Source organism: Pogona vitticeps, chromosome 3 (assembly GCF_051106095.1).
Source record: "Pogona vitticeps strain Pit_001003342236 chromosome 3, PviZW2.1, whole genome shotgun sequence".
In the NCBI taxonomy this organism is placed as follows: domain Eukaryota; kingdom Metazoa; phylum Chordata; class Lepidosauria; order Squamata; family Agamidae; genus Pogona; species Pogona vitticeps.
In genome coordinates, this window is record NC_135785.1 from 80,629,914 (window position 1) to 80,655,802 (window position 25,889).

General features: G+C 40.6%; 1 protein-coding gene and 1 long non-coding RNA gene across 6 annotated transcripts in view; one reads left to right on the plus strand and one right to left on the minus strand.

Annotated features, from left to right (window-relative positions):
• The first annotated feature begins 8,685 nt into the window (after positions 1-8,685).
• LOC140705927 (uncharacterized) lies at positions 8,686-23,976 on the plus strand. Its single transcript, XR_012085555.2, has 2 exons — positions 8,686-13,228; positions 19,755-23,976. It is a non-coding gene; the product is annotated as an uncharacterized LOC140705927 (long non-coding RNA).
• HS3ST1 (heparan sulfate-glucosamine 3-sulfotransferase 1) overlaps positions 17,228-25,889 on the minus strand; it is a 113,977-nt gene continuing 105,315 nt past the window's right edge. For all 5 annotated transcript variants that reach the window (XM_020795020.3, XM_020795014.3, XM_020795019.3 and 2 more), the window contains one exon: positions 17,228-19,395. In XM_020795020.3, coding sequence (XP_020650679.2) covers positions 18,340-19,269 — 930 coding nt within the window. In that variant the 5' untranslated portion in view covers positions 19,270-19,395 and the 3' untranslated portion in view covers positions 17,228-18,339. The remainder of the gene's footprint in view (positions 19,396-25,889) is intronic.

Here is a 25,889-nt window from a genome sequence, read left to right on the forward strand (position 1 = left end):
GGATGCTAGTATCCCATGCACAGGATGCTGCTTTGCTACTAACAAGCAATCCAAATCATGTGTGAATCCATCTGATGCTACTGTCCCAAAGAGACAGATTGATTTCTCTCTTGTGTCCTGTTTTTGCCTTGGAGAGGAAATAAGTTCCCCATTCTGTTTCAGAATTTGCCTTGAATAGGACTGGCTTCTATTGAAAAAGGGCACAAAGGCACACAATAAGCAGTCTCAACATGTTGGGGAATGACAGGCAGATGGATAACCCCAGGTGTGTTTTTTTCTTTTGTCCTTTCCAGATCTACATGAAGATTGCCATTCTGCCTTTTTATTTGCTCCTTCTATGAGTGAACTTAGGGGATGGGTGTAACTGGAAATTGAGCCAATGCTGTGGCAGTGAGGAAAAAAGAGGAAGTTCAAACATATTCAAAAGAATCATGAGGTTTGCAGAAGTATGTACTGCTTCGCTTGTAAAGATGTTAACAAAAAGGAGGAGAAATTTAACACGCCATCTTTCTCCAAACAGCCCGGTGAGGACTGTACTCATGGAGTAGGCATGGAATGTTGAAAGTAAGTTGGCAAGGAAAAACAGAGGAGACTGAGGCACAAAATGATGGTAGAGATAACATGTTGTTTAAGAGTGGTGCTCCCTGAAATGATTTTAAAAATCTGATTGTTCCAGCATGACATTGTCTCATCCCACGTTGTGCAAATTGGCTACGTTTTCCTTTGTGATTGCAATGGTCATTAAGAAGGAAACAAGGACTCAGTTTGCAAGTCTGAAGGAAGCAGGTGCCTGGAAGGAAAATATTACAACAACAGGAAACATGCTTTCCTTTTAAGGTGTGATTTAGCCCTGGGTAGAGAGTGTCATGGAGGAGGACATGGCTAAGCCAAATCCTGGACAGAAATGCTTCTGTGAGAAAATAAGGCTGAAACACTTGGTTTCATTAGTATTTCTTTCAGGTGCTACTTCTGCATTTCTTTAAAGTGTAAGTGCAGACACCTGGCAATACAATGTAGATATAAAAACTTTCAGTTACAAGAGATATTGGTAACAGGTTTTGTTGTTGTTTTTATTCTCTCGGCTTTGGGAGAAGCATTTTAAGGTCAAATCTCTTCATTTCATGAATTAGTAAAGTCAGAATTAATTCAAAATTTCAAAAAGACTCTGTAAAGGGAAACAAATCAAAGCCAGGCACTGAGTGACAGTGAAGATGTGTTTATGTAAAATAAACACCTCGGGCTTCAGTATTAAAGCTGAGGAACGAATCTTGCTTCCTTTGATCACAATGCACAGAAGGGTTACCAGATCAAAATTTCAAAAATATGGAGGCACCTTCGAGCAGAGGTGTCTGTTCTGCACAGCTGGATTCTGAATAATGGAATCCATTATGGGCTAGCAGTAGTACTGAGGATTCCAAGAGGGACTTTTAAAGAGGGTTTCCAAACATTGTCACAAGCATGCCTTGAGCCAGAATTTCTTTGGGGAAGAGGAAGTCCTACTGGAGGTGATAGGGAAAGAGTACAATAATGGGGAATCATTACAGAAGAACTGGAATACAAACAACAAGGTGTTAAATATGTGTAAAGCCATTTTAAGTGCATTTCCTCCCTTCAATTGCATAGAATACAATTTGCAAGATTTTGCTTTCATCTCTTTCAAATTAAAGTGCTAGGGAATGATGTTTAAAAATGACATTTAAAAATGTAGGGACCAGTAGGGAATATTCTGAGGTCTTCTGAGACATGACTGAGGTCTTCATTGTGCACCAGTTGGGTGGTTTGAAGCATGATTAGGAATCCAAGCAGGGGCTCATTATTTCCTGGCAATTTGCTGGTGTGAGTTACACCATTTCCCTTCCATATACACAAGTGGGCAACAGGATTTCAGCCACTGACAATTTGTAGCTGTTTTCTTTCTTTAGCATCTGGGAAACTGAGGGGACTCAACACGATAAGGAGAGGAAAAGATTGATAGTAGAGTGTGGGCCCAGTATCCTAGCTGGCTTGACCAACTGCCAGGGGGAACACTTCTCTTATAACGATGGAACAAGTTTAAATGGTAGACAGTACTGACCATTGTGTTTTTATGATACTCACTGTACTAACAATGAACATTCCTGCTGATTAGAAAAGTCTACCTATGCACAAAGCTGGCAGCTATGTATATAGTCTACTGACGGCAACACCAAAAATTCTAGGCTGTGGCAGGAAATTGTGACAGAAAGGCAGTTTTGATGAAATGGCCAGGAGAAAATGCTACCTCTATACAAGTTCAATGTACATGTCTATAATTTCAAAAGTGTTACTTTGCTTAGCCACAACGACAGGATTTGCCAGCTGGCAAAATCCTAGCCTGTGCTGGGTAGATACTCTGGGAGCCATAGTCCATGGAATATAACATTCGGACTCTGATATAACTAAAGATCTATCTGTGAATGTTGCAGTGGGTTTTCTCATTAAGTCTCTGACACTTTTATGTTTCTGCTTCAATCACTGAGACTGATATAATTGCCTCAGTTGGGCAGAGCAATTCAGTGAAGGCCAGCTAGAAGGAAGTAAAAGTTAGTTCATAGATTTTTTTTCACTGCCCACTAGCAGGAGGAGAAGTGGGCTCATAGAAACATAACATACTAAGTCTGCCCATTGGTTTATCTAATCCAGTATCGCCAACCGTGACAAGTAACTGCTTCCCAGGGTTGCAGGTAGGATTCTTGAAACTGCAAGCCTCTGCACACAAAGCAGAGCATTTGACTGCTCAGCTATGGCTGCTTCAAATGTCCACAGTTGTGGAAGTCATCTAATGTATGTTGAAGGTTGCAGCATCTTTGGCTGAAGCTGGAATATATAGTTGTCTGAAACCTACAGAGACAGTGCAAGTCAGAAGTGTGGCCTCCAGGTGGTGCTGGACTTCATCTCCTGTTGCCCCCAAACGGCATGGCCAAAGGAGCAGGATGAGGGGAGCTGCAATCCAGCAAAACTGGAAGGAGACAATTGGTGTAGACAAAGCACAGCTAAATGGACCTATGATCTGGTCTGGCTAAAAGGGGGGTTCCTGTGTTGCAGTTCTTCTGTGGCAGAAGGTTTTATTTCTGTGAGCTTAACAGATATTGAAATGTTGAGGGTGTGGCTGAGAGAGGAATGGTCTGAAAGCAAGAACAAAGCAAATTATGCTGCTTATATACCACCCCATGGCACTTAATGAACTCCCTGCACATTTTTGCAATTTAATTATGCTAACTACACATTGTTGTCCCCCCATAAACTGGATACTAAATTTACTGACCTCGGAAGGTTGGAAGACTGAGTGAACCTTGACCTGACTACCTGGTACAGTATCAACATTCCCGAGGAGGGAAGGGGAGTCCGAGCCGTCTGCAGCGTGGAATCGGAGCTCCGGTATTTTCTTTTACTTTTGCCCTCCCAAGTCTGTAATCTTGTATTTCCCTTACTATGGAATTTTGCACTCTTGGCTGAGAGGCTGTGATGTTTATTGGAGTCCTGCTGCTGGCTTATCTCAGAAGCTAGGAGTGCTTTGTTTTTCTTCTCCGGCTGGCCTCTCCCCGTCTACCTTGAAGACGCCATTGTTATCTACTCTAGCAAACGGTTTGTTTTCTTTCTTCCTCCTTCCCCTAAGTTTACAATTTAAATGGGGAATCCCAAAAGAGCTCTCTCTCAAACCAGTCCCGATTTGGCACAGACTTTACCTTCATCCAAACAGCTGCGGTTGGACTCTTATTTCCCACCCCGACCTTCAACATCGACTACAACATCGTCGTCACGAAGAGCTCCTTCTACTAACCAGACCCAGAAGGACCATATCCTCTCATCTACTCATTCTCTCGAACAAAGCTACACCAAGCAGCTGCCTAGTGAGAACTCTCTCCTGGACTGTGATGTTATAGAGTTCATAAAACATTATTCTACACTAACTGCAAGAACGGTTTCCCAGATTTTCTCTCAGCTTACTTTCCTTACAGATTTCTTAAAGGGTCCACGCTCTAGTTCTCCACAGTTTCCATCTTGCCTCCACAAAACTTCAGATAAACCTAATTCAGATGCCTGTAAAGTAACTTCTCCTTGCTCCCTCCCTGATGGCTGTCTTCCTCAAGCTCCTCCTAAGTCCACAACGCATTTGGTCTATGTTCCTCACGCTGCTGTTGTCACAGTTTCTCCCCCCAGTGGTTTCACAAGTTTTCCACGCTGGACTAGAACCGCCCTGGTGAAGAGACATCTCGCCTTCCTTTTAAAAGTGAATGTCCGGAACATCGATCTCTCCAGGATTGAAATTTTGTCAACATCTTATTACTCAACTAGACTATTGCTGACCTTTCACTCGAACTATGTTCCTGGGATGTTATTCTCGTCTGTGAGCCTATTACAACGATGGGGAGTTACCCCTCACCGCTTCTTCAAGAATACCACCACTGCCAAGCTTATTTTGACGAAAGCTCCCCTGCAACCTCCTCCTATTGGCGCCTCCCCCTCTTCCAAGTGGATAAACCCTCCTCGAACGTCCAGACCTACTCACCTCCCATCGGACTCCTTGCTGCTTTCCTTTACTTCGCCGATCCCTCCATCTCCAACGAGAAATGAACCAATCCATGCTCCTAGGCCGATGGACCACCTGACTCCCCCCTTGATCCCCTCTTCTCCTACCTTGCAACATTCCTCTATTTCTCTGGAGAAGCCTCAAGTCATCACCTCAGATCTCCAGCCGACCAACGTGTCTCCCTCAATCCAATCGGAAGCTTGTGACTGCCTTCCTGCATACTCCAATCCTTCTCCTGCTTTTCCTCCCTATATTCCCCTATCCCCTACATGTATTGTCAACCGGGGTGCCTCAACCAGTTCCTTCGCATTGGTCGATGCTACGTCCCAGGATCCCCCTCCTCTTAATTTTGATTTTATCAACCCTACACCTGCAACAGTTGCTCCAGCCTCACCCTCTGACCCTGTCTGTCCTCCAGCCCCTGTCCCCCTCCTGCCTTCTGTGGATCCCCCTCCTCATCTAGACTCTAACACTGCCCCCTGCTGACTGACTGTTCCTCCCCCAGCCCCCCCATCTCCCCAACCCTCCCTCCAACTGATCTCATGGAATATAGGCGGCTGGAGGAAAAAAGCCCCGGACAAGGACCTGCTTAAGTTTCTCTCTAGCTTTGATATCATTCTCCTACAGGAAACCTGGTCATTAACCCCTCCGTCTATTCTGGGTTTTTCTACTTTCCATCTCCCTGCTGTTAAATCTAAATCAAGAGGACGTCCCTCTGCGGGTCTTTGTTGTTTCTTTAAACCCTCTTCCTTATTTACCCTCATCTCTATCCCTTCCCCCTCATCCTATATTCAAATTTTCCTCCTCCAGTACGGCGAACTTAAAATTCTACTGCTTAACCTTTATTTCCCGCCTCCATCCTCTTCTCTGAACAGCTCCTGGATGGAGGTAGAGAATCTTGCCAACCTTAATCTGGAAGCCAATCCATCTGCCCATATTTTGATCCTGGGGGATTTTAATACCCGGTTAGGACCCAATAATTCTGCCCTAGCCAAATATATAAATTTGGAGTTTGATGAGTCGTTTCCCCCCTGGCTCAATTGCCCAAGGTCCTCTAGAGACAAGATTATTACCCCTCATGCTATCTTTTTAATCAATCTTTGTCTCAACCTTCATATTGCCATTCTCAACGGCACATGGGGTAAGGATATTCCTGGGGAATATACCCACCTCTCCACTAGGGGACCAAGCGTAATTGATTACGCCCTTGCTTCCCCAGCCCTCCTCCCTTTTCTTTCTGATTTCTCTGTTGGAGTCCGTGCCGACAGTGATCACTTGCCTCTTCTTCTGTCCCTAACTTCTCCTTCCCCAATCTCCTCCCCTCCTACCCTCCCCTTACAACCTTCCTCTCGCCTTAAATGGTCTCCTCAAACAGAAACCGACTTCTTCTCTTGGATTCTATTGCCAGAGATTTCCAATCTCCACCGTACTATCGCTACAACTGACTCTATCTTCACAGCTATTACCTCCTACAACACTCTTTTAGACTCCTTAGTTATCTCTCTTAGCAGTCCAACTAACCACCCTTCTCATAATCGAGCTACCTCATGGTTTGATTCTGACTGTTGGCAGGCTAAGAAGCAGGTTAGGTCCCTCTTTCACTCTTTCCGCCTTAACCCTACCCCAGCTTCCTTACAACTCTACCTTATTGCCAGAAGGTCCTGCTTATTAACTCTAGACTCAAAAAAACACCTCTTTGCCCAACGCAAGTGGTCCGACCTGCTACAAGCAATCTTATCACATAACTACAAAGCCTTCTGGTCTCTGGTTTCCTCTTCCACTACTTTCTTTTCTCCCGATCCTTCTTCCTCTATCCCCTCGGAAGAATGGATAGCCCACTTCTCCACAATTTTCTTCTCCCCGAACCCTAATCCCCCCCCTGATTCCTCACTTCAGGCCCTATCTGATTGGCCTCCCGTTACCTCTGATGAAATATTGGATTTAATTAGTTCATTGAAGTCTGGTAAGGCCCCAGGCCCAGATCAAGTTCTTACTGAGATTCTGACTAGTAACCCCCATTGGTGGTCTCACTCTTTGGCCAACCTCTTCACTTTAGTTAACCATTCTGGTATCTTTCCCAACTCCTGGTTAATTTCCACCCTGATCCCAATTTTCAAAAAAGGTGATCCCTCCCTTCCCAGTAACTACCGTCCAATTAGTCTTTTATCTTACATTGGCAAACTTTATTCAAAACTTCTCCTTTCTAAACTTTCTGCTTGGGCCTCTTCTATCAACCTTCCGGGGAAAGAGCAAATAGGCTTTCGCTCTGGAGCCTCCACCCTTGATCATGCTCTACTTCTGTCCCATCTAGCAGAAAAATATTCCATCCACCATAAATCTAGACTGTTCGCCGCCTTTGTAGACCTTCGAGGCGCCTTTGACTCCGTTAATAGATCTCTTTTATGGGACAAACTATCCCAATGGGGCATTGACCCTCGTCTACTTTTTCTGCTTAGGCGTCTCCATTCTTCAAACTCATGCCAGATCCGCTTTCCAAACTCCAATATACTATCTGATAGATTTCAAGTTAATAGGGGTGTCCGTCAAGGGTGCATATTAGCCCCCTTACTGTTTAACCTGTTCTTAGCAGATCTTCCCCCTTTCTTATCTAAAGCTGCCAACCCTTCCCCCTCTCTTAATGGTGCCCCTCTTTCAGTTCTCCTTTACGCAGACGATGCAGTCCTGCTTTCTCTTTCCAAAGCCGGCTTGCGTCTCCTTTTAGCCAAATTCCAAGACTACTGTTCCGTCAACGATCTTTGTATAAATTCCTCCAAAACAAAAATAGTTGTTTTTTCTAAATCCAGCTTTCTGTCCACTTGGACAGTTGGTACACATTCCTACCAACAAGTGCCAACATTTAAATACCTTGGGCTCACTTTCCATCACAAACTAAACTGGATCCCACATAAAAAATTGGTTATCTCTACATCAACTACCCAACTCAATGCAATTTCAAAATTCCATTATCTTTCGGGCAACCAATTTGTTCCAGCAGCCCTGCATATTTTTCAGTGTAAACTTCTATCCCACCTTTTTTATGGGGTGCCCATCTGGATAAAGGCTGTAAATCATGACATTGATTCCATTGCTGCTGTTTTCCTCAGAAAGATCTTAGGTGTTCCCAATATGATCCGCCTCTCCACCATGGTACTCGAATTGGGAACCCACCTTCCGTCTACTCTTGCCTGGGTCACCACCTTCAAATACTGGCTCCGCATTCATCTTCATTCTAACCCCAATTCTCTCCTTTATGACCTTCTTAGCGATTCTTACACATCGAACTGGTTCCAACTGATCGATTCTAAACTTCTTTCCTTAGGACTGAACCTAGAATCCCTCTTTGATGTTGGATTACAACAGGCCCACTCCTTGATCAAGCACAAACTCTGGCAGCTTGAGTATGAGACACTTTCAGCCAATTTGAACCCCACCTGTTCTCCTCTTTTTTTCAGTCTTCCTCCTTCCCTAGGACGTCCTTCCAACTACTTCTCTTCACTGACTAATCCTGGTCAGAGAAGAGCTTTTATGCTAGCTCGCCTGAATATTTTCCCTTCGGCGGTCCATGTAGGCCGTTTCTCCAAGATTCCCCGTGTAAACAGGCTCTGTTTTTTCTGTCATACTCTGCCAGACTCCCTGGACCATATTTTATTTCACTGCCCGGCTCATTCCTCTCTGAGAAAGCTTTTCCTAGAACCGTGGCTTTCTTTTTTCCCCAACTCCTTAGCCTTTTTCCTGAGTGATTCTTGTCCTTTGATTACATCTGCCGTTGCAGGATATCTATTGGAAATTTCTATTTTAACCCACAACCTATGATATTACTTGCTGTTTGAGTGTAATTTCTCACTTTACTTTTCTCTTGATTATTGTTTGGTTTGTATCTACGTTTTGCTCCTGTCTGTTCATATGCCAATAAAGGTATCGAAATCGAAATCGAAATCGTAACATTCCCTTTAATTTTCAGTCCCACTGGGCAGGACTCAGCCCTTTGCAACTCCACCCCCCATGCAAGGTTGTGTCATGACTGGAACCCAAGGAGCTGAAAATGATTGCTGTAGGTGCATGGATGAGGAGGAGTCCTGCATGGCAGGCAGGGGCAGAGTTGCATATGCACACACAGGTACACACCTTAGAGGGAACCTTGCCTGGGACTGAACCTGGGTTGTGAGCAGAGTTTTGGCTGCAGTACTGCAGTTTAACCATTGCTCCATGAGACTCCTCTAAGCGCCTTTGCTGTCGTTTATACTCAACAGTTTCGTAAAAACAGGTTGATGTATGAAATGATATCCACCCAAAGCCCTGAAATGAGCAGTTCAGTGCTGATCATTCTGATATTGCAGGTTTTCCTTTTTTTAATGGGCCAAAATTTGAGATTGGATTTTAGAAATATAATAAAGAAAATGAAGTCCATTATGCTACTTTCAAATAAATGGAAGTGGAATTGCTTGGGCATTTGTTCAGATGCTGGTTACTAGCCACAAGCAGTAATTTATTTAATGGAGTACTTATGGATATTAATTCACAAGTGAATGCATTTTACCTGATACAAATAAAATAATAAGGAAACTGAAAGATAAAAGCTCATCACCAAAGATGGGGGAGGGAATCATCAACCTGGGAGTCTATAAATTAGCTGCCAAAATCTAAAGAATGTACTGTATTTTTTCCAAGATAAATTAAATCTTCTCAAGTGATGCTTTTAGTGTGGGAGTTGCTGTAAAATTGCTGACCTCATTCTGGAGTCCTTACACAGGTAAACTGGGATAGAACTGGTTGGCACAGAAGGAGGTGAACTCTTCACATCAGTGACACAGGAAAAGCACTATAATAATACCCATGCCCTGCTGCTCATAACATGAGATGTGGGCATGTAGATCAAGGGACTAATTCAATTCTCCATCTTCTTTTTTAAACACTCTGGTTTATGAATATGGAATATTGTACTTCTTAATCCATGATTCTAAACACACAAGAAATATTGTGCCCATTTTGCCAGCAGGGACAAGGATGCCAAGCTTTACACAACACCAATGCCAGCAGCCAAGATACCCTCTTGTGCTCATTACCATTCACCAAACAAAGGAAAATCCCAGAAGCTGGCTCCTTTTTTAATCAGTTAACCACTTCTCACCCAAACAGAAAACAATTGTCAGGCTGTTTTTCAAGAAATGTGAATGGTAAATTCATTAACTGGAGTTTCTTTAAAAAAGAACTGAATTTCCTAGATTTTTAAATCAGAAGTCTACATATACATACACTACATACACGTCAACAAAAACTTCCTTCATGTAGGGAGGAACATATTCATATTCAATGCTGGAGGATTCCAGGGGATGAGCACATTATCTGTACTGTGGTTGCTGGCAAAGAACAGAAGGAAGAACAACCGGGATGTGGCTGTAGTCCCTCTGTATCAAAATATTTTGAAGGGCTGTTATTGGAGTTAGCAAAAGTGTTAATAAGTGCAACACATACAATGGAGAAGCATACACACCCTTTAATCGTTCAAGTAAAGTGCCCAGTTCGCAGAATGCAGACTAGAAATCTATGTTCCAGTTTCCTAACGCTTTCATTGGGATAGGCAACCAGAGGAAGAAAAGCAATTATGCCAGAAGTTGTACGAATACGTCTTTTACATGTTTTTCAAAATATCTCACCTCGCCTTTTGAAATAAAAAGAAGGGAGAGTTGGGTGTTAACAAAGATTGCAACCGGAAACCAAGGTCAAAATCACCCTTACTGTGTGAAGACAGTAAGGGTGTGGCACGGACAAAATTCAGCTCATTTGGAATGTGGTGTTGGAGTTGAAATGGCCAGAAAGGCAGAAAGATGGGTGCTCAGCTGAGTCATGCATGAACTCTCACTAGAGCAGAAATGAGTATGCCAAGACTATCCCACTATGCACATACTGTATAATGAAATACAGAATGGACCAGAAAATACGACATTGCTGGGGAAAAGGAAGACCTAACATGAGATGGGTTGACTGAACAAAGTAATCCATGAGTGTGAGTTGCAAGACTGAGCAGAATTTATTGGAAAATACAATATTGCTAGGAAGGGGGGTGGCAGTAAGACGAGAGAACAACCTGACTTAAGATGTTGTTGGTTTGCAAGATCTGAGCACAACTGTTGATGAGAGCATATTTTGGAGATCATTAATTCATATAGTCACCACACATCAGAAATGACTTGATGGCACATAATATCTTTGGAGGGTTTTTTCCCCTTAATTACCAGACAATGGTATAGTCAAATTAACAATGCTGGCAGACCTGATGAGAATTGTACTTCAAATCATCTGGAAGGTACTGCTCTGCCCCTCAACTACCTATTTCCTATTACTCTAAAGGCAGCATTGGTTACAGCTGGTTCTACCATTAGCATTACTATGTAAACTCAAAAGGAGTTTTGCAGAATAATCTTAGACACATCTGAAGTTTCATTGGATAGAGTATTGTTTACTCCTTTTGCTTGCACAGAGGGTTGGACAGTTGCTGAGCTCATATAGAAAAAATATTATTGGATGCTGCCTTGTGCAAACTCAGTAATTATACAACTGCTCAAGCAGCATTAACACACACAAACACAGACAAACACAGACAGACAGAGCCAAATGCTGAAGAGGGCTGACTAGTCAAGGCAACTGTGGTCAAAGGGAAAATCCACAGGGGAAAAAGGAGAGTCAAGTGAATGAGAGCAACTTGAAGTTGTGCAGATGGTCTCCTAAGTGTTAAATTAGGCTACAGTGTTAAAGTCTGTGTCTGGGTAAATGGGCAAGAGAGAAGATATCATTTTATCATCACCACGGTTAGTTTTCTGCAAATGGAGTGAAAAAGGCAAGCCGCATCTTGATGACTGTATCTTAGCAACAGGAAAGGAGATCAAATTAATTTTTAATAAGCAACAGCTTAAATTTTCAGACTGCCAGAGAGTTCTTGAAGGCATAAGCTCAGTGTTTTTAAAAACATTTTATATATATATATAGGAGTCCAAGCCAAAAGGGAGCCCAAGGGTCATGAGGTGCAAATAGATATCCTGAACAGAAAAACCTATACCTGCATCTGGACAGGTGTCTCTCAACTTTTCCTTACTCCTCTCCAAGGTAGAAGATGCCATGCACTCTCCAGGTAACTAATTACGTGGCTGATTTGTTCTCATTTGTTTACAATACAGTACTGTGTTTTACAGTCTTCAGTCTTAAAGTATTCCATTGTGTTCTAGGCAAATATAGCAAACAGTACCTTCTCAAAGTCCTCCATATTTTAAAATGCCACCCCATCTTCACTTGACTGATCCAAATATTCTGTTTTCTAAGGCAGCCTTTCCAAATGAGTGCTCCTGCCTCCCAAAGTTCAGGACTATGCTTCATTATCTCCAATGATTTGCCCTGATGGCTGGGAATGATGGATGTAATAGTCCAAAACAATCAGATGGTACTGCATTGCAAAAGCTGTTCTAAAAGACAGTATGTCATTTCAGCAATATTTAATATTTGATGTTTTTATGAACTGCACCACTTAAAGACTGCCATGGCTAATAACCTGTTGCTTAAATGTGGAAGGGAAAGGAAACTGCAAGCTCTTTGACAAGCTCTTTGTTGCATGGCGAGTTGTGTGACTGACCTTGCAACTGGTGTGAGACCCGGCATGCAAAGGGGAGCCTGCCGGAACAGGAGGGGAAAGCTACAAGCTTTCTCTTTCAGTCTGTGTTCAGTCAATAAGATGCTAGCCCTTGTCTTTAAAACGTTTCCAGAAGTAAGATATTCTTTTCTATCTGTAAAGTTTTCAGATGAAGCATTATGATGATGATGATGATGATGACGACGACGATGATGACAATGTTGTTGTTGTTGTTGTTGTTGTTGTTGTTGTTGTTGTTGTTGTTGTTGTTGTTGTTGTTGTTTTGTATTACAGCAGAGGCAGGCAGTCTGGACCTTAGAGGCTCATCCCTGTTTGAGTAAAAAGAAAAGCCCCTTGGTGCCTTTCTAGAGAAGTGCTGGAGGCAATTTTGTTATGCTTTGGCTCCCCAATCAATCTACTTGGTCCACAAGTCACTTCCAGTTTTGAATCTTCTCCATGCTTTATGCAGACTTTAATGTTTAGTGCTAGAAATACCAAATCATACCATATAAGCTTTCGGGGATGCTGGTTCTGGTTGCAATTTACTTTCTGCATACATTTTCACCTACATATAGCCCTTTTTGTTCCAGAAATTGCTATTTTTCCCACAAAAAGTGATTAGGCAGTCACTACCACTTTCTGAGAGTGTAATTTCAACAAATTTAATTCAAAGGGTAAATCTTATCTGTCAGATGTTTCTGGGAGTGAGATTTACCATTTGAACGATATAATTGTGTGCCATCAAGTCAATTCCAACTAATAATGACCTTTTCCTGTGTTTTCTAGGTTTACTATTTCCTTCTTCTGGGAGCATCCCGGGGCTGTGCAGCTTGCCCATGGCTACACAGACTGGCTCTTATTACAGGAGGCACAGTGGGAAACTGAACTCTCAACCTCTGGCTAGATACCTAAACCACTGAGCTATCCAGCTAGCCATTTTGAAGAATTTAGCTTTTTCAGGATGTGGAGGAATTGAGGAAGAGCAAAATACACATAGAGACCATGAGCCACTGAATACACATACATGGGACTAGATTTCTGCCGATGAAACTTACTTCTAGGTAAGCATGTATGACACCTTTTATAAGTAAGATTGTATGCAGATTTCCTCCATGTCTTTCTTCACAGGATTATCTCAGTAGGTTATACACTCAGCAAGAAGTGTTGCTTTGGGAACATTACTATGTTATAACTCAGAAGTTAAATCTGCCTCCCTGGAAATGGACTTAAAACCCAACCTAAGGAATTTAGATAAATATATATTTCTTAAGGTGCCAGTATAGTTTGTTCTAAGTAGAATAGAGTCCCCTCTGATATTTGCCAGTTGTTTAAATGAGTTCATTTTCTTAAGTTTCCCCAGAACTGCTAAGCAAATAATGAATGAAGGCTCTGCTGACAAGGCAGGTAGATTTATGCATCAATAATCCATCCAGTTCAGCATTCCTTGAAATGTAAATTTCAAACATGTCACACAAGTAACTTTTTCACAGAGGCACACAAGCTTTTTGCCAACTAGCTGAGTGAAGGTGGCTGTAGCTGAGCTGGGCCTTAACGCAGCTTAATGAGATCCTTTTCAAATGGGCTTTTCAAAGATTTTGGCTGACTGGTTCTGAAGATAGCTTTAATGATTTTGTTGACTAACTGGTTTCTAATTTGCTTTCATACTGTGTTTACTCCATTTCTGTGACATTTGTTAGCCATCTTCAGTACTCTTCTTTTGTTGTTGTTGGAAAAGTGGGGAAAATGTAATCAATGAATAATAATAAACTATTTAAGATCCCATGATCTCCTTGCTGCGCAGAGAATAATAAGCAAAACCTCTAAGGATGAGAATTAATGGAAGAATGAGACGAGGTTTAAGAAAAATGCTATAAACATGAAATGGAAAAGGTTTCTACTTCAAATGTCAATGGGTGACAACTCCTTTGCACCACTTCTCCCACAAAATAATTGTGTTGAACTTGGTAAAAACAAATTTAACTGATGAAGGAAGAGGAACACAATCCAATAAAAATAAAGAAGTGGTATGGGGGCATCTAGCCAGCCTAAATGAATTCTAGTTGTATGGACGAAATTAAGTGCATCCTGGAACATTGGCCAGTTGAAGTGAATTCTAAGGCACTAAAAGAAAGGAATGGAAAACCATTTCTGAGTACATTATACTTAAAAATGCTGGAAAGGGCCACTATACATTGGAATCAACCCGACACTATGTAATTATTATTATTTAAAGGAACTTGAAAATGTACCGTAGTCTCAAAGTCTCTGTCTACAGGTTTTGGAAGTGCCTATAGAACATGTGATTGACATGACCTCATCCTTAAAGAAGTAGAAAAATCAGGATCCAGCCAGCTACTAATGAGCCATCCAACCACATGACACTGTAAAAGATCTAGAACAGTGAATTAACCAATTAGCCTAAGAGTGCTTGGAAAAGAACACTGTTAATAAACTGCCATTACAGGTTTCTCAAGAACAACTTGTTAGGGGCTCATTCATATAGGCATTTGTCCTGCTATCTGGTGTGTGATAGGGGCAGATTGGTACACTCTTTTATCCAGCAACCACATGACAGAAGTGCTAGACGAGACCAATTTGTCCCCAGAACACCCCAACGTGCACCTTTTCGAGTCCCTGTCAGGGACTTCTACTTTTTTGGCATGGGTCACTTTTCTTAGCCATTAACTGCTGCAATACAACCAGGACAAATCCTATTGCAGGGTGCCATTTCTTGGCTCATTGTGAAGGAACCTGGAAAAAAGAAGATCTCATGCTGCTTGAGGGTGACCTCACAATAACTTGGTTTCAATTTTTCCATTTTGTTGTAAGTCTCAGATGGATCAGATAGTCTAAAGTAGCTTTTTAATTATTTGATTTATGTGGCTATAATAACGACATAAAAAAAGCCAAGAACATAAACAGTCCTGTATTTTATGCGCATAGCAGACAACCACACACACACATACATACATATGGCCCAGAAAGGAGACATCAGCAGAATGACACCTGTCCATTCATGTTCCTCAGCAACTTGTCTATGGAAGTGTACTGCTTTTCACTATAGAGGTGTACTGTTAATATTATACGTATGTATTAAATATTACAGACCCAGCTATTGCTGTTTTGATATTTTGTATTGCTTTAAAATACTTCTAAAAAGTAATTGGCTACAGTTATAATCCCAAAGTGCTCTAAACATTTAATTCCTGATATAATTACAGGTTAAAAAGCAAGCATTTCTCATGTCTAAATTTTAAATTATAGTTAGTTAAAACCTCTGAAGGTTGCAAACTGCTAGCCTGTGGTGTAAACCACTTTCTTCTCCCACTCATCTCACTGTTGCCTCAGGACCCACAACAGATCATGAGGCAATAGCATGGCAATTTTAATTGTATTTTAATTGTATTTTAGTCATTTTATTGTATTGAATTTTAATTATTGTAAGCCGCCCAGAGACCTCTGGGTAGAGTGGGCGGCATATAAATTAAATAAATAAATAAAATAAATAAATATCAGAAGCAAGCAGTTGAAATGTGTAATGCTTCTCCTCCATCATATTAAGAAGAGAGTCTCTTGCACCTCTAGGAGTAACTAAAAATCATGTTTAAGTTACCACGATGTGTGGTGTTACTGCTCACTAATTTACAATCATAATTATAGTTGTATTTCAATTATTGGGGAAAAGAAATTCATTACAAGTAACCAGTTATTTTGCAACTAGTCACTCCCAAGCTCTGGACAGGATCCAACACAGGCCATCTGTTGTTGGAATAGCAGAATCCAGTGGAAGTGGCAGCAAACAACCTTCCCTTTCAGCCCATTTATTATAAAACCATGGTCTTGAGGTCTGGGAAACCTGACAGAGCTGTTTTTTTTAGGGCAGCTTGAAGAGCTGACTGAGAATAAGGAAGTGGAGAGACATTCCATTGTGAAAGCACAATGGAGTATCTTTTTGTTGGAGTTGGCTCTTTGTAAATGATATGTGTGGCTCCTGTATTTAAACTGTTTATTTTGTGGACTGCCTGAGCACAACATAATAGGACATGTGGTATATAAATAAACTGACTCTGAAAATTATTGACTGTATGACTAATACAGTATATGATTATAAGTACATTGACAGAAGCAGGGTGTGGTAGGAAAGCTATTACATTAGAAGACTCAAACAGGAAACATTTTGATTTTAACTGGATGGGAAACTGGTCCAAACATAACAAAATGAATTTTAACAGCGATACATATAAAACTCTTCTTGTTGATAGGAAAGATTAGCTCCAAAAGTGTGAGTGATATATGACTTGAGAGCAGTACATATGAAAAGGACCTGATGGTTTTTGTAGACCGCAAGATATTTATGAGTCAGGGACTAAACTGGAAGATGCACAGAGGAAAATGGCAAAGACAGTGAACTGCCTGTAGGCCATGACGGCGAGGAAAGGTTGCAAGAGTTACATATGTTTAGGCTGGGGAAGAGATAATTAAGAGAGAGTAATGATGGTTGTCTTGAAATACATCTCTCTTTTTTGTGCCAAAGTTTAGAATGAACCATTGAGTTCATATTTATTTATATCTCTGGGGTTCAACCAGACGTACTGATCTTCCTAGGTGTTTCACAGTGGAACTGACAAGCATCCCCTTCGTTAGGCTCCCCTTTGTTAGAGCATTTTTTAAGCAGATATTGGATTGCTACCTATCAGGGATGTTGTAGTAGTGGACTTCCAGAATCATTAACAGATTTGACTAGATGATCTTCAAGGTCACTTTGAGCTTAATGATTTTATGTTCATCATTTATAGTCCCAAAGAATAGAAAATAAATGTGATGACAGCCCAACAAGTGATTACACAAAGTGTTTACAGACCTATCCAGGAATGAGAATTAGATCCTGTTAAATATAAACATATTTTGTAATATTTTCAAATTTTCCCAAAAAAACGCATATAGAAGTATGCACACAGAGAGGGAAAATCAACAACTTTCTATGAATTCTCTATGAAAAAAGTAATGTTTGAAAACAGATAAGGCCAATACACTGGCAAGTAAAAATAAACAAATCCTAATGCATCCATGTAGATTTATAGTTTCATAAATAAATCAGAAACCCATACTTGATATTTTGAATATAGTGTGTATAGTATACAAGATCACATGAAGTTACTTTGCACTTTGAGTACATCTTATGATTTGCAAGTAGATATTACAAAAGTTACTCCACACATTGGAGAGCAGGCAATTAATTTTTGTCTTTGTTTTTGCAATAAATGTTGTGCCAAATTAGTAATATAAACTATTGGAACAAATGTTTACAAAATACAAACAAGACCAATAATTATGTATTGATGAAGGGTATATTTTTAAAGAAGTGAATCAAAATTGATTAAACAGATAATTCCTGATATCTATTGTATGAAATGGAATTGTTTTTAGGGTCCTCATTTGTTTGTACTGGGAATGCTGAAAGCTTAACATTTCCTCAAATAGCTTAAGTGGTTCGATACCCAAGTGGGCAATATATGTGTTCCTTAATTTGTAGAACCTATATAGAGAATAAAAATTCAGCAATTCAAAATTATACTTGGCCTTGAAGCTCATTTAGGTGGGATATACTATACAATCTTCATATCACAAAAAGATTGAAAACTGCTATGGAGCTAGTCCAAACCTTCCTTTCATATAACATATACTTATCTGACTTTATGAAAAGGTCTATAAATCAATCCTATTTCATGGAGTTGGATAGAAAAATAAAAGCAGTCAACAAAACCTGAAAGCTAGAATAATACAATTTCAGGTACATATCTGTTTAAACATTGTTAAGGAATGGTTTCCTGTGGAACCCCATTTGTTCATAAATTTGAATAAAAAGAGAAAAATGAGTCAGTTCAGCTATACAAGTGTAATTCTGAAATAACTCCATTGAAGTCAGTGGCCTTGGACTGGTGCAATCATGTTCATTACAGTAGTTACAAGCCAATATTAAGCTGTGCACTAAAGAGTGCTTGTCATTTAACACAATAGGCTTCCAGTGTTATACCCCAGGGAATAAAACTCTGGTCTTCACATCAAGACAAATAGAATCCAGAATTTATCACGAAGTGCTTGAAAATAAATTACTGCAGGGCGTTTTTTTTTTTTTTCAAAAGAAAGTTTTTTCTTAAAAAAACAAAAATTACTAATGCCAATCAAAAGAATGATTAATCATTCTATAAAACTTTGCATTGTGCTCTCTGAAGTAGGAGTAAAGTTGCTCTAAAACAGTACTGTTGACAACAGGATGTGGGCGCCCTTTCGATTCATGTAAACATCTCTCTCTTCCATCACTCCTAATGCAATAGAACCCCTTGGTCTGGTTAAAATAAAAATTTGAAGACATGATTCTGGAAGGCAGGTTCAGAAATCTTTCCACTTTTTGCAATTCAGGAAGAGGGTCTTTGATCAAAGTATTTCCATCAACTATGTGAATCTGATCCAGGTGGAAATGTTTAAGCCACCTCTCCATATGGATATCATACAGACTTCTCTGGATAGCCTTGTATTTGGTATTAAGTGCTCCATTTTTAATAACAATGTCTTCAAAGAGCTGAACAGGCTTGTGGCTTTCCAGTCTATTGTAATAGACTTGGGTATAATCAGAGATAACTCTCTCTGTGGGGTCTCTTAGAATAAGCAGCAGTTTAATAGAGCTATTCATATCATGAATCCTTTCGGGAGCCTGTGGTGAGGTAAAATAGCCTGGTGTTTTCTCAATAGTTATTTGATTTTCATATGAAAACGGCATCAGGCTCCTATACCAGTCTATTCCTTTCATGTAATTCTCATCCCAGTCAAAAAAGTGAACTTCTGTAGCAGCCACCACAATGTTTGGGTGAACATCCAACATTTCTAATAAAGCCCTGGTCCCTCCTTTACGAACTCCAATGATGATTGTCTGAGGTATCCGCCTGCTGGTTCCAGGTGGTCTTACTTGTGCTGAATAGTGTTCGCTTTTATTGCTGAACAATACAACTTGGGATTTCAGTGTCTCCATGAGAGCCCCATTCTCAACCGGAGCACCATGGGCACGAGTCAGCAAAAGGTATGCTGACACCAGTAGAAAGGCCATGTGGAGATGGAGAGACGATCAGTGCAAAATGCTGTTGTGCTTGGGTGATAAAAAGTTGAGCTCGTTTCCTCTTGGCAAGGCAGATGATGGACGTAGGGGCACAGCAGTAATGGATGTCTCAAACATCTGTGAATTGAGGGGAAAAAAGAGGTAAGTCAGTAACCGAGATCCTGTTGCGACTCCTTTCCTGTGCCACAGAATTGCAACTTACACATAGTGCTTGAGCAAGTTGATTTTGAGACTTTGGCACCTAGAATCCTGACCTAGCACAACCAGTGGCCATGACCGTTGTTACTCCAAGAAGTAACATTTCACAGCGCTAACTACAGGTGACATGGGCAGTAAGGTTCATTCTTATATTTGCAGAAACCCAACATAGTGCATACATGTATATTCCAAATGTGGTTATTGATCAAGAATAAATTACAAAAAATACTGTGATTACAAACTGATAAAAATATGACTCTACCTTGTTTATTTCACAGCATGACTGGAAGAACCAACCTGAGTATTGGGCATTTGTACTTTTCACACTACAAGACGGTTAAATTAAGGGAGAAGCCAAGCAGTGAAAAGCATAAGAAAATGACCAAAGAGGAGAAGAAATAATCAACTCAATGCTATAGCATTGAATAAACACCAGCATTTGTGAAATACTGATGTTATGCACATACTGTATAGGTTTCCTGTGTCCAGGAGGAGGAAGGGGAAAACAATCCATGTACTGTGGGGTAGAATATGGGAACTAGAGTGGTCAATATGACCAGATAGGTGGGGTATAAATGGAATAAATAAATAAATAAATAAATAAATAAATAAATAAATAAATAAATAAATAAATAAATAAATAAATAAATAAATAAATAAATATCCAGTGATTAAAAGGACTCTTCCAGGCAAATGGTGATTGTGAGCTGACATATGTGAACTACAGCGAAGACTCTCAACCTTTTGTATCATATGTTCCTCAAGTCATTCTACCAAAGGATCTGAGTTCCACTTTTCCTCAAGAAGGACTTTATATATTTACAGGCAGTCTGTTATTACATTTATTTTTTCCTGACATGGCGCAGAGGGAGGAGAAACATGGAGTGTCTAAACCTTTTAGCTTTTAATGTCCATTTTAATGATGTTGGGCAACTTTCCCTCTAATTTTCAGCTCTGCCCCTCATGCACATGATTCCATCCGCCTACAGGTGTTCCATCATGACTGGAACCAAAGGGGCTAGAAACGCTTGTTGTGGGTGTGCGGAGTGGGGTGGAGTCATGTGTGCTCACACAGCTGTGCATCTTAGAGGGAACTTTGGATCCTTTTTTTAAGAGAAAGGAGGGGTAATTTTTTTAAATAAAGAGAAAAGATAAGTAAGTAAATATTTGCATGGCAAAACGTTAATTTGTGACAGGAATAGTCATAGGAGGTGCAAGAGGACATGGGATTGAGGAAGAATCAGCTTTTAATAATTGTTATGAAAATTCTGCATCCCTCATCAATGACATCTGGGTTCTAACAGGGGTATATGCACCACAGGCGGAGAACCACTCAACTAAAGTCAACCATGGGTATCTCTACAAAGAATGTTCCAGACTGAAAAGATCTTGTTTTTTAGGACTGCCATCACAATTTGAGATATTCAGGAATTTTTTCCATTCAAGTAAGCTACACATTTCTTAAATTTTGCAAAATGGATGATATGGGGAGCATTTTCATATTATACATATAGTTTCCAAAGACTTCATGTGCTCCAAAGTGCCCAGGCATAAGGGGGATTCTGACCCTTTCCAACAAAGAACCTCTATGCCACATCAGAACTTGCTTCTGATAAGTCTCCTTAGTTTTAAAAAAGCATTTGCTGTGTGGCATGAGGAGGAGGCTCATGCTCAGATCTCTGCTGGAAAGAAAAATCTACGTAGTTGAGCTTTTCTTTGGATCCCACTCGGAGTTTGCAATTACAGTAATTATACAGTTTATCATCCAGTCTGATTTCAAGCATCTGTGCCCTTTCACAGATCTATTTGTTCCCTTCAAAACATACTAAATGGTACATTGTAAACATATTTGCTTGTGCTTTATGGTTTTGTGCAGTTAAACTGTTCACAGATTTTTCATTATCTACCATTCTGGAGTCTCAGAGGAATTTTTTCTCCACCCATGGTTTTGAGATTTTTTTTTTAACTTTCAATGTAAGAACAAAGTTATGAGCACCATGAAGCACCAAGACAACACTCTTAGGAGAGTTAGCTCTGTTCCATTGTTCGTTTCTCTTATTATTTTCAACCTCTATGATCATTAGAGTTAACACTGCAAGTGTAGTCCAATGGATCTAGACCCCCTCAGGAGGATATAACTGTCTTTAGTATTGCAAGTTGGTAATTTTTAGAAGTTTCTCCATGTAGTAGGTCACAGGCACTGAGAATAAGACCCACACAAAATGTCAACACAAAGAATCCCTCATCCTTTATTTTAGGAAGGTTACATTTTCAATTTCAGCAGGTCAGGTGGAGACTGTAGCTCTGTTGAAGGTGTGAAGCAAATGATAAAATAGAAATAGGTAAAAGCTAACTTGGTTTCAGCCACATGAACAATAGTCTACAGATAATGCCAGCCCGTCAAGCAGCCCATCTTTTGCTTCTACAGCTTGAAATTTGTATGAATATGCAAGATCTCAAGCCATGTCTTTGAAATGGAAATAACTGCTGTGTGTGTGTATTTTAAATGACAATTTTCCAAAGGAAGATGGAAATGCCACTGAAAACTGTGTTCAGCCATTGATTTTAAATGTAAACAAGATTTGATCTCAGATTGATTTACAATGTTCTAATTAAGACAATGGGAAAACAAATCATTACACATGGGGAAACAACTCCCTTTCAATATCTGAGGGAGAATAATCATTCTTATTCCTAGCAAGTATTCTCACTGCAGTAAAGAATATTTTACTTCCACTCCACAGGTTTTAACATGAATTTCAGAAACATTCATTTATTATTTAATTAACACCATCATGAATGTTAACCTAAAATGTTGACTCATCATCAAATGACTGTTAATACAAAATGTTGACTTACAAGTGCATTGCATTTTGGAATTGTCATAAGGCTTACCTGGGGAACCTTCCTTATGTACACTCACAGCATTCTGAATGTCCCTTCCTCATTATGCCATGATATTGTTCAACAAATACTGAACTTTGTAAAAGGAAAGGAAAGGAAGGAACACACATTTGGACACCACACTGAAAATGCTCAGTCTCTATGAGATTTTTCCTTCCTGTACCACACCAAAAAGACCAGCATATGTTTCGTTATCAGCAAGATGAATCACTCAAATAAAATAAAATAGAGTTCTGCACAAAAACAGTCTGTTTTGCATTAAAAAAATTCGTTACAAGAATACTGATCTTAAAAGGAATATATGTTTGTTTTTGATGCAAGAAAACCCATTAAAAAACCCTACTTCTGGAATTTTGGGGGGAAAGGGCTAAAATGTCAAAACTAAGCACAAACAGTTGTAATTCCACCTCAAAGGGAAAAATCTTGGTATCTGTCCTTCTCAGCTGCAAGAATGAAATAAACTTCTCTACTCTGATGTCATCAAGTATAGTATCTGGATGAATACTAGTGATGGGGTTAGTTAAGAATATCTTTCTCCCTCAGTTTGTTTCCCCTTCTTCTCCACATTAAAGAACAGACCTGGCAGACTTTGGAACTTTTACTCCAGAAATGTAACTTCAATTTCTGGAACAGATGGGCAAACTTTCTCTCTTGATGACAATGACTACATGGTCTAATACTGTGCGATTTGCTAGAGGTGTAAAAAGATGAATTTATATTTTTTTAACTGATCACATGACACAAAGTCCAATTTGAATCAATCTGGACCATTTTGCTTCAAACACAGAATTGTTTTCTCGGCCACTAAGAGATTCTCCTTTTTTCCCCAAGCCAAAACTATTTGAACAGACTTTTCACTGGATGATCAATTGTTTCATTTTCCAAAAGATGAAGGACATGATTGTGGGTGGCCTTCTGATGATGTACTATGCTGGGTGTAATATTTTGGACAGCAGGAATACCATGATCTTTCTCCCTAGTGGCTCTGAAGTATTTTTAATTTTTTTAAAAAACATGCTACTGAGTTTAGTGCTAGATCACCTTTTTACTGCATTCATATATTAGTTTAGCGCTAGATCACCTCTGTAAGGCAAAAAAGAGATAAAAATCTACATAAAATAGAAACAGCTCCAACGAACTACAGCAGAATAGTATGTTTCTGTGGTATTTATATATGTGTTTGTACATTATGGAGTACGTTGGAAAACTGTCCCTTTTCCCTAGCACCATACAACATTTTAAACAGCCCACCAGCTATACAGGAAGCTTAAAAGGAGAGCCAGGGATCAACAGAAGGAAGACCAACAGAAGGCGGCACAGATTAAACCAAATCAGATTGAGGGACATTGTGGACACTGGCACCCAAACAATATAGTCTCCATGTAGCCACCTAATTCAAACAGAAGTACAAAATAGGCTACAATTCAGGCTGCAGCTAAGCCAGGTTGCCCAATTTCAGCTTCCTATTGTAGTTGTAGTTGCAGTTCCTCTCTCTCTCTCTCTCTCTCAAACACACACACACACACACACACACACACACACACACACACACACACACACACACACACACACACACACACACACACACACACACACGGCAGCAACAAACTGCACTAAGGAAAGCGACTCCTTTCCTTTGTCACAGAATTGCAACTTACACATAGTGCTTGAGCAAGTTAATTTTGAGACTTTGGCACCTAGAATCCTGACCTAGCACAACCAGTGGCCATGACCGTTGTTACTCCAAGAAGTAACATTTCACAGCTCTAACTACAGGTGACATGGGCAGTAAGGTTCATTCTTATATTTACAGAAACCCAACATAGTGCATACATGTATATTACATTTTTATGGCTTTTCAACACATGCACGTATGTCTTTCATTTTGGCCTGCCATTCTATAAGTCAGAGAATTTAAACAGATACACAATTTCCCCCTGTAAATGGTGCTATTAGGGATGGGCACGAACCGTCGTTTGGCGGTTTGGCTGCACACTTATTTTCCCGCTTCGCTTGCCCCGCCTCCTCCAGTTGGCACCCACTCAGACAGGGCTGGGAAGCTGACTCTGAGCAGGGCAAGGGAAACCAGGGTACTGGCAGAACAGCTGTGCAGCCAAACCAACAAACCATGCCGAACTGCTGAACTGGAGTTTGTGCCTGTGAGCGGCCCCAGCCGCTGTATCCATGATGAGGCAGCAGGTGCTGGTGATCAGTTAAGCTTTATTGGACTCAGCATACAAAGCAAAGCAAAGCAAAACAGTGTCCTTTGCAGGATGGGGCCTCTAGCCCCAAGCAGCAGGGATGGAACTGGTAGCTTTCTATCCTTCCAGTCCTTCCAGGGCTGATAGAGAATATTCTGTCCCAGCCCCCAGCTCTGAGGGAGTTACTTCACTCCCATGGCAGCTTGTCTTGGCTGAAACAGTCTTTGCCAGCTGAGTCCCCCAACACAGCATCCAGCTAGCAGAGGAGGCTGTGCAGCACTGGCTGACCCTGGGAGCTTCTAACTTTCAGCCTTCAACTTGCCTTCAGATAAGCTGGCCGTCCTCCACAGAGGCAGGCCTCTTAGAAGCTCCTTTCAGCATCTCCCCTGGCAGACTATTTTCTGTCTTCTCTGAAGGTGACGGAAACTCCCAAGCATCCTCCCAAATATCCAGTTCCTCCTCCCCCTCTCCTTGTTCACTCGCCTCTATATCTACCTCAGCTACAGCTACCGCTGTTTCTTTGGGGGTGGGTTTAGGGCCTCCACCCTCATCTGCCTCAGGTGTTTCCTTCAAGGCCAACAACCCTTCTGCCGTTGCTGAGGGGGGCTGCCCACGCTGGCACTTAGCTCCTCCCCCCCTGCCGGCTGTAGCTGGCTCAAAGTGCCCATTTCAATTTGCTCGTATCAACAGATCCCATCCTTTGCTCTATCACACTTCTTTGCTGACTTTGTCATGCATCCTAATATTGGCATTGCCATTAAGAGTGCTGTATCAATACCCTCCTCTACCCTGCAATAGTTACTTCTGACTTTGCCACTGCTATGCTCTGTGATTGGCCACCCTGGCCCATGTGCTCACCTGTATACTTGCAGCACTAAATTCTTCAGTGCAGTTCCTAGTTAAGTGAATGGGAGAAACTCAAAAGCAAATCTCTCTTCTACTCGCTTTCTACAGATTTAGAATCAGGCATTTCAAAACACATATTCTTACAAATTCAAGAGACAAACTGGAATCTTAAATCCAACTGACTAATTAAGGCCAAATATGCTCCTTTCCAAGCCACCTTGAGTACACGCTCAACTTGTTAGGATCTAGCATCGATGTAAATACTGTTAAATACCAAGCAGACACAGCACATATACTTCCACAGCAACACCAAGTATGAACACTAGAACTAGCAGTATTTCAAATCGTTATTTTCAAAAAGTTATTTTTCTTCCCACTTTGTCTGCTCAATATCTCCTTCTAAGTTTTCAGCTGTCTACATTTTTAAAAAAAGAATGTCCTCTCCTTCCATAGTTACAAGGA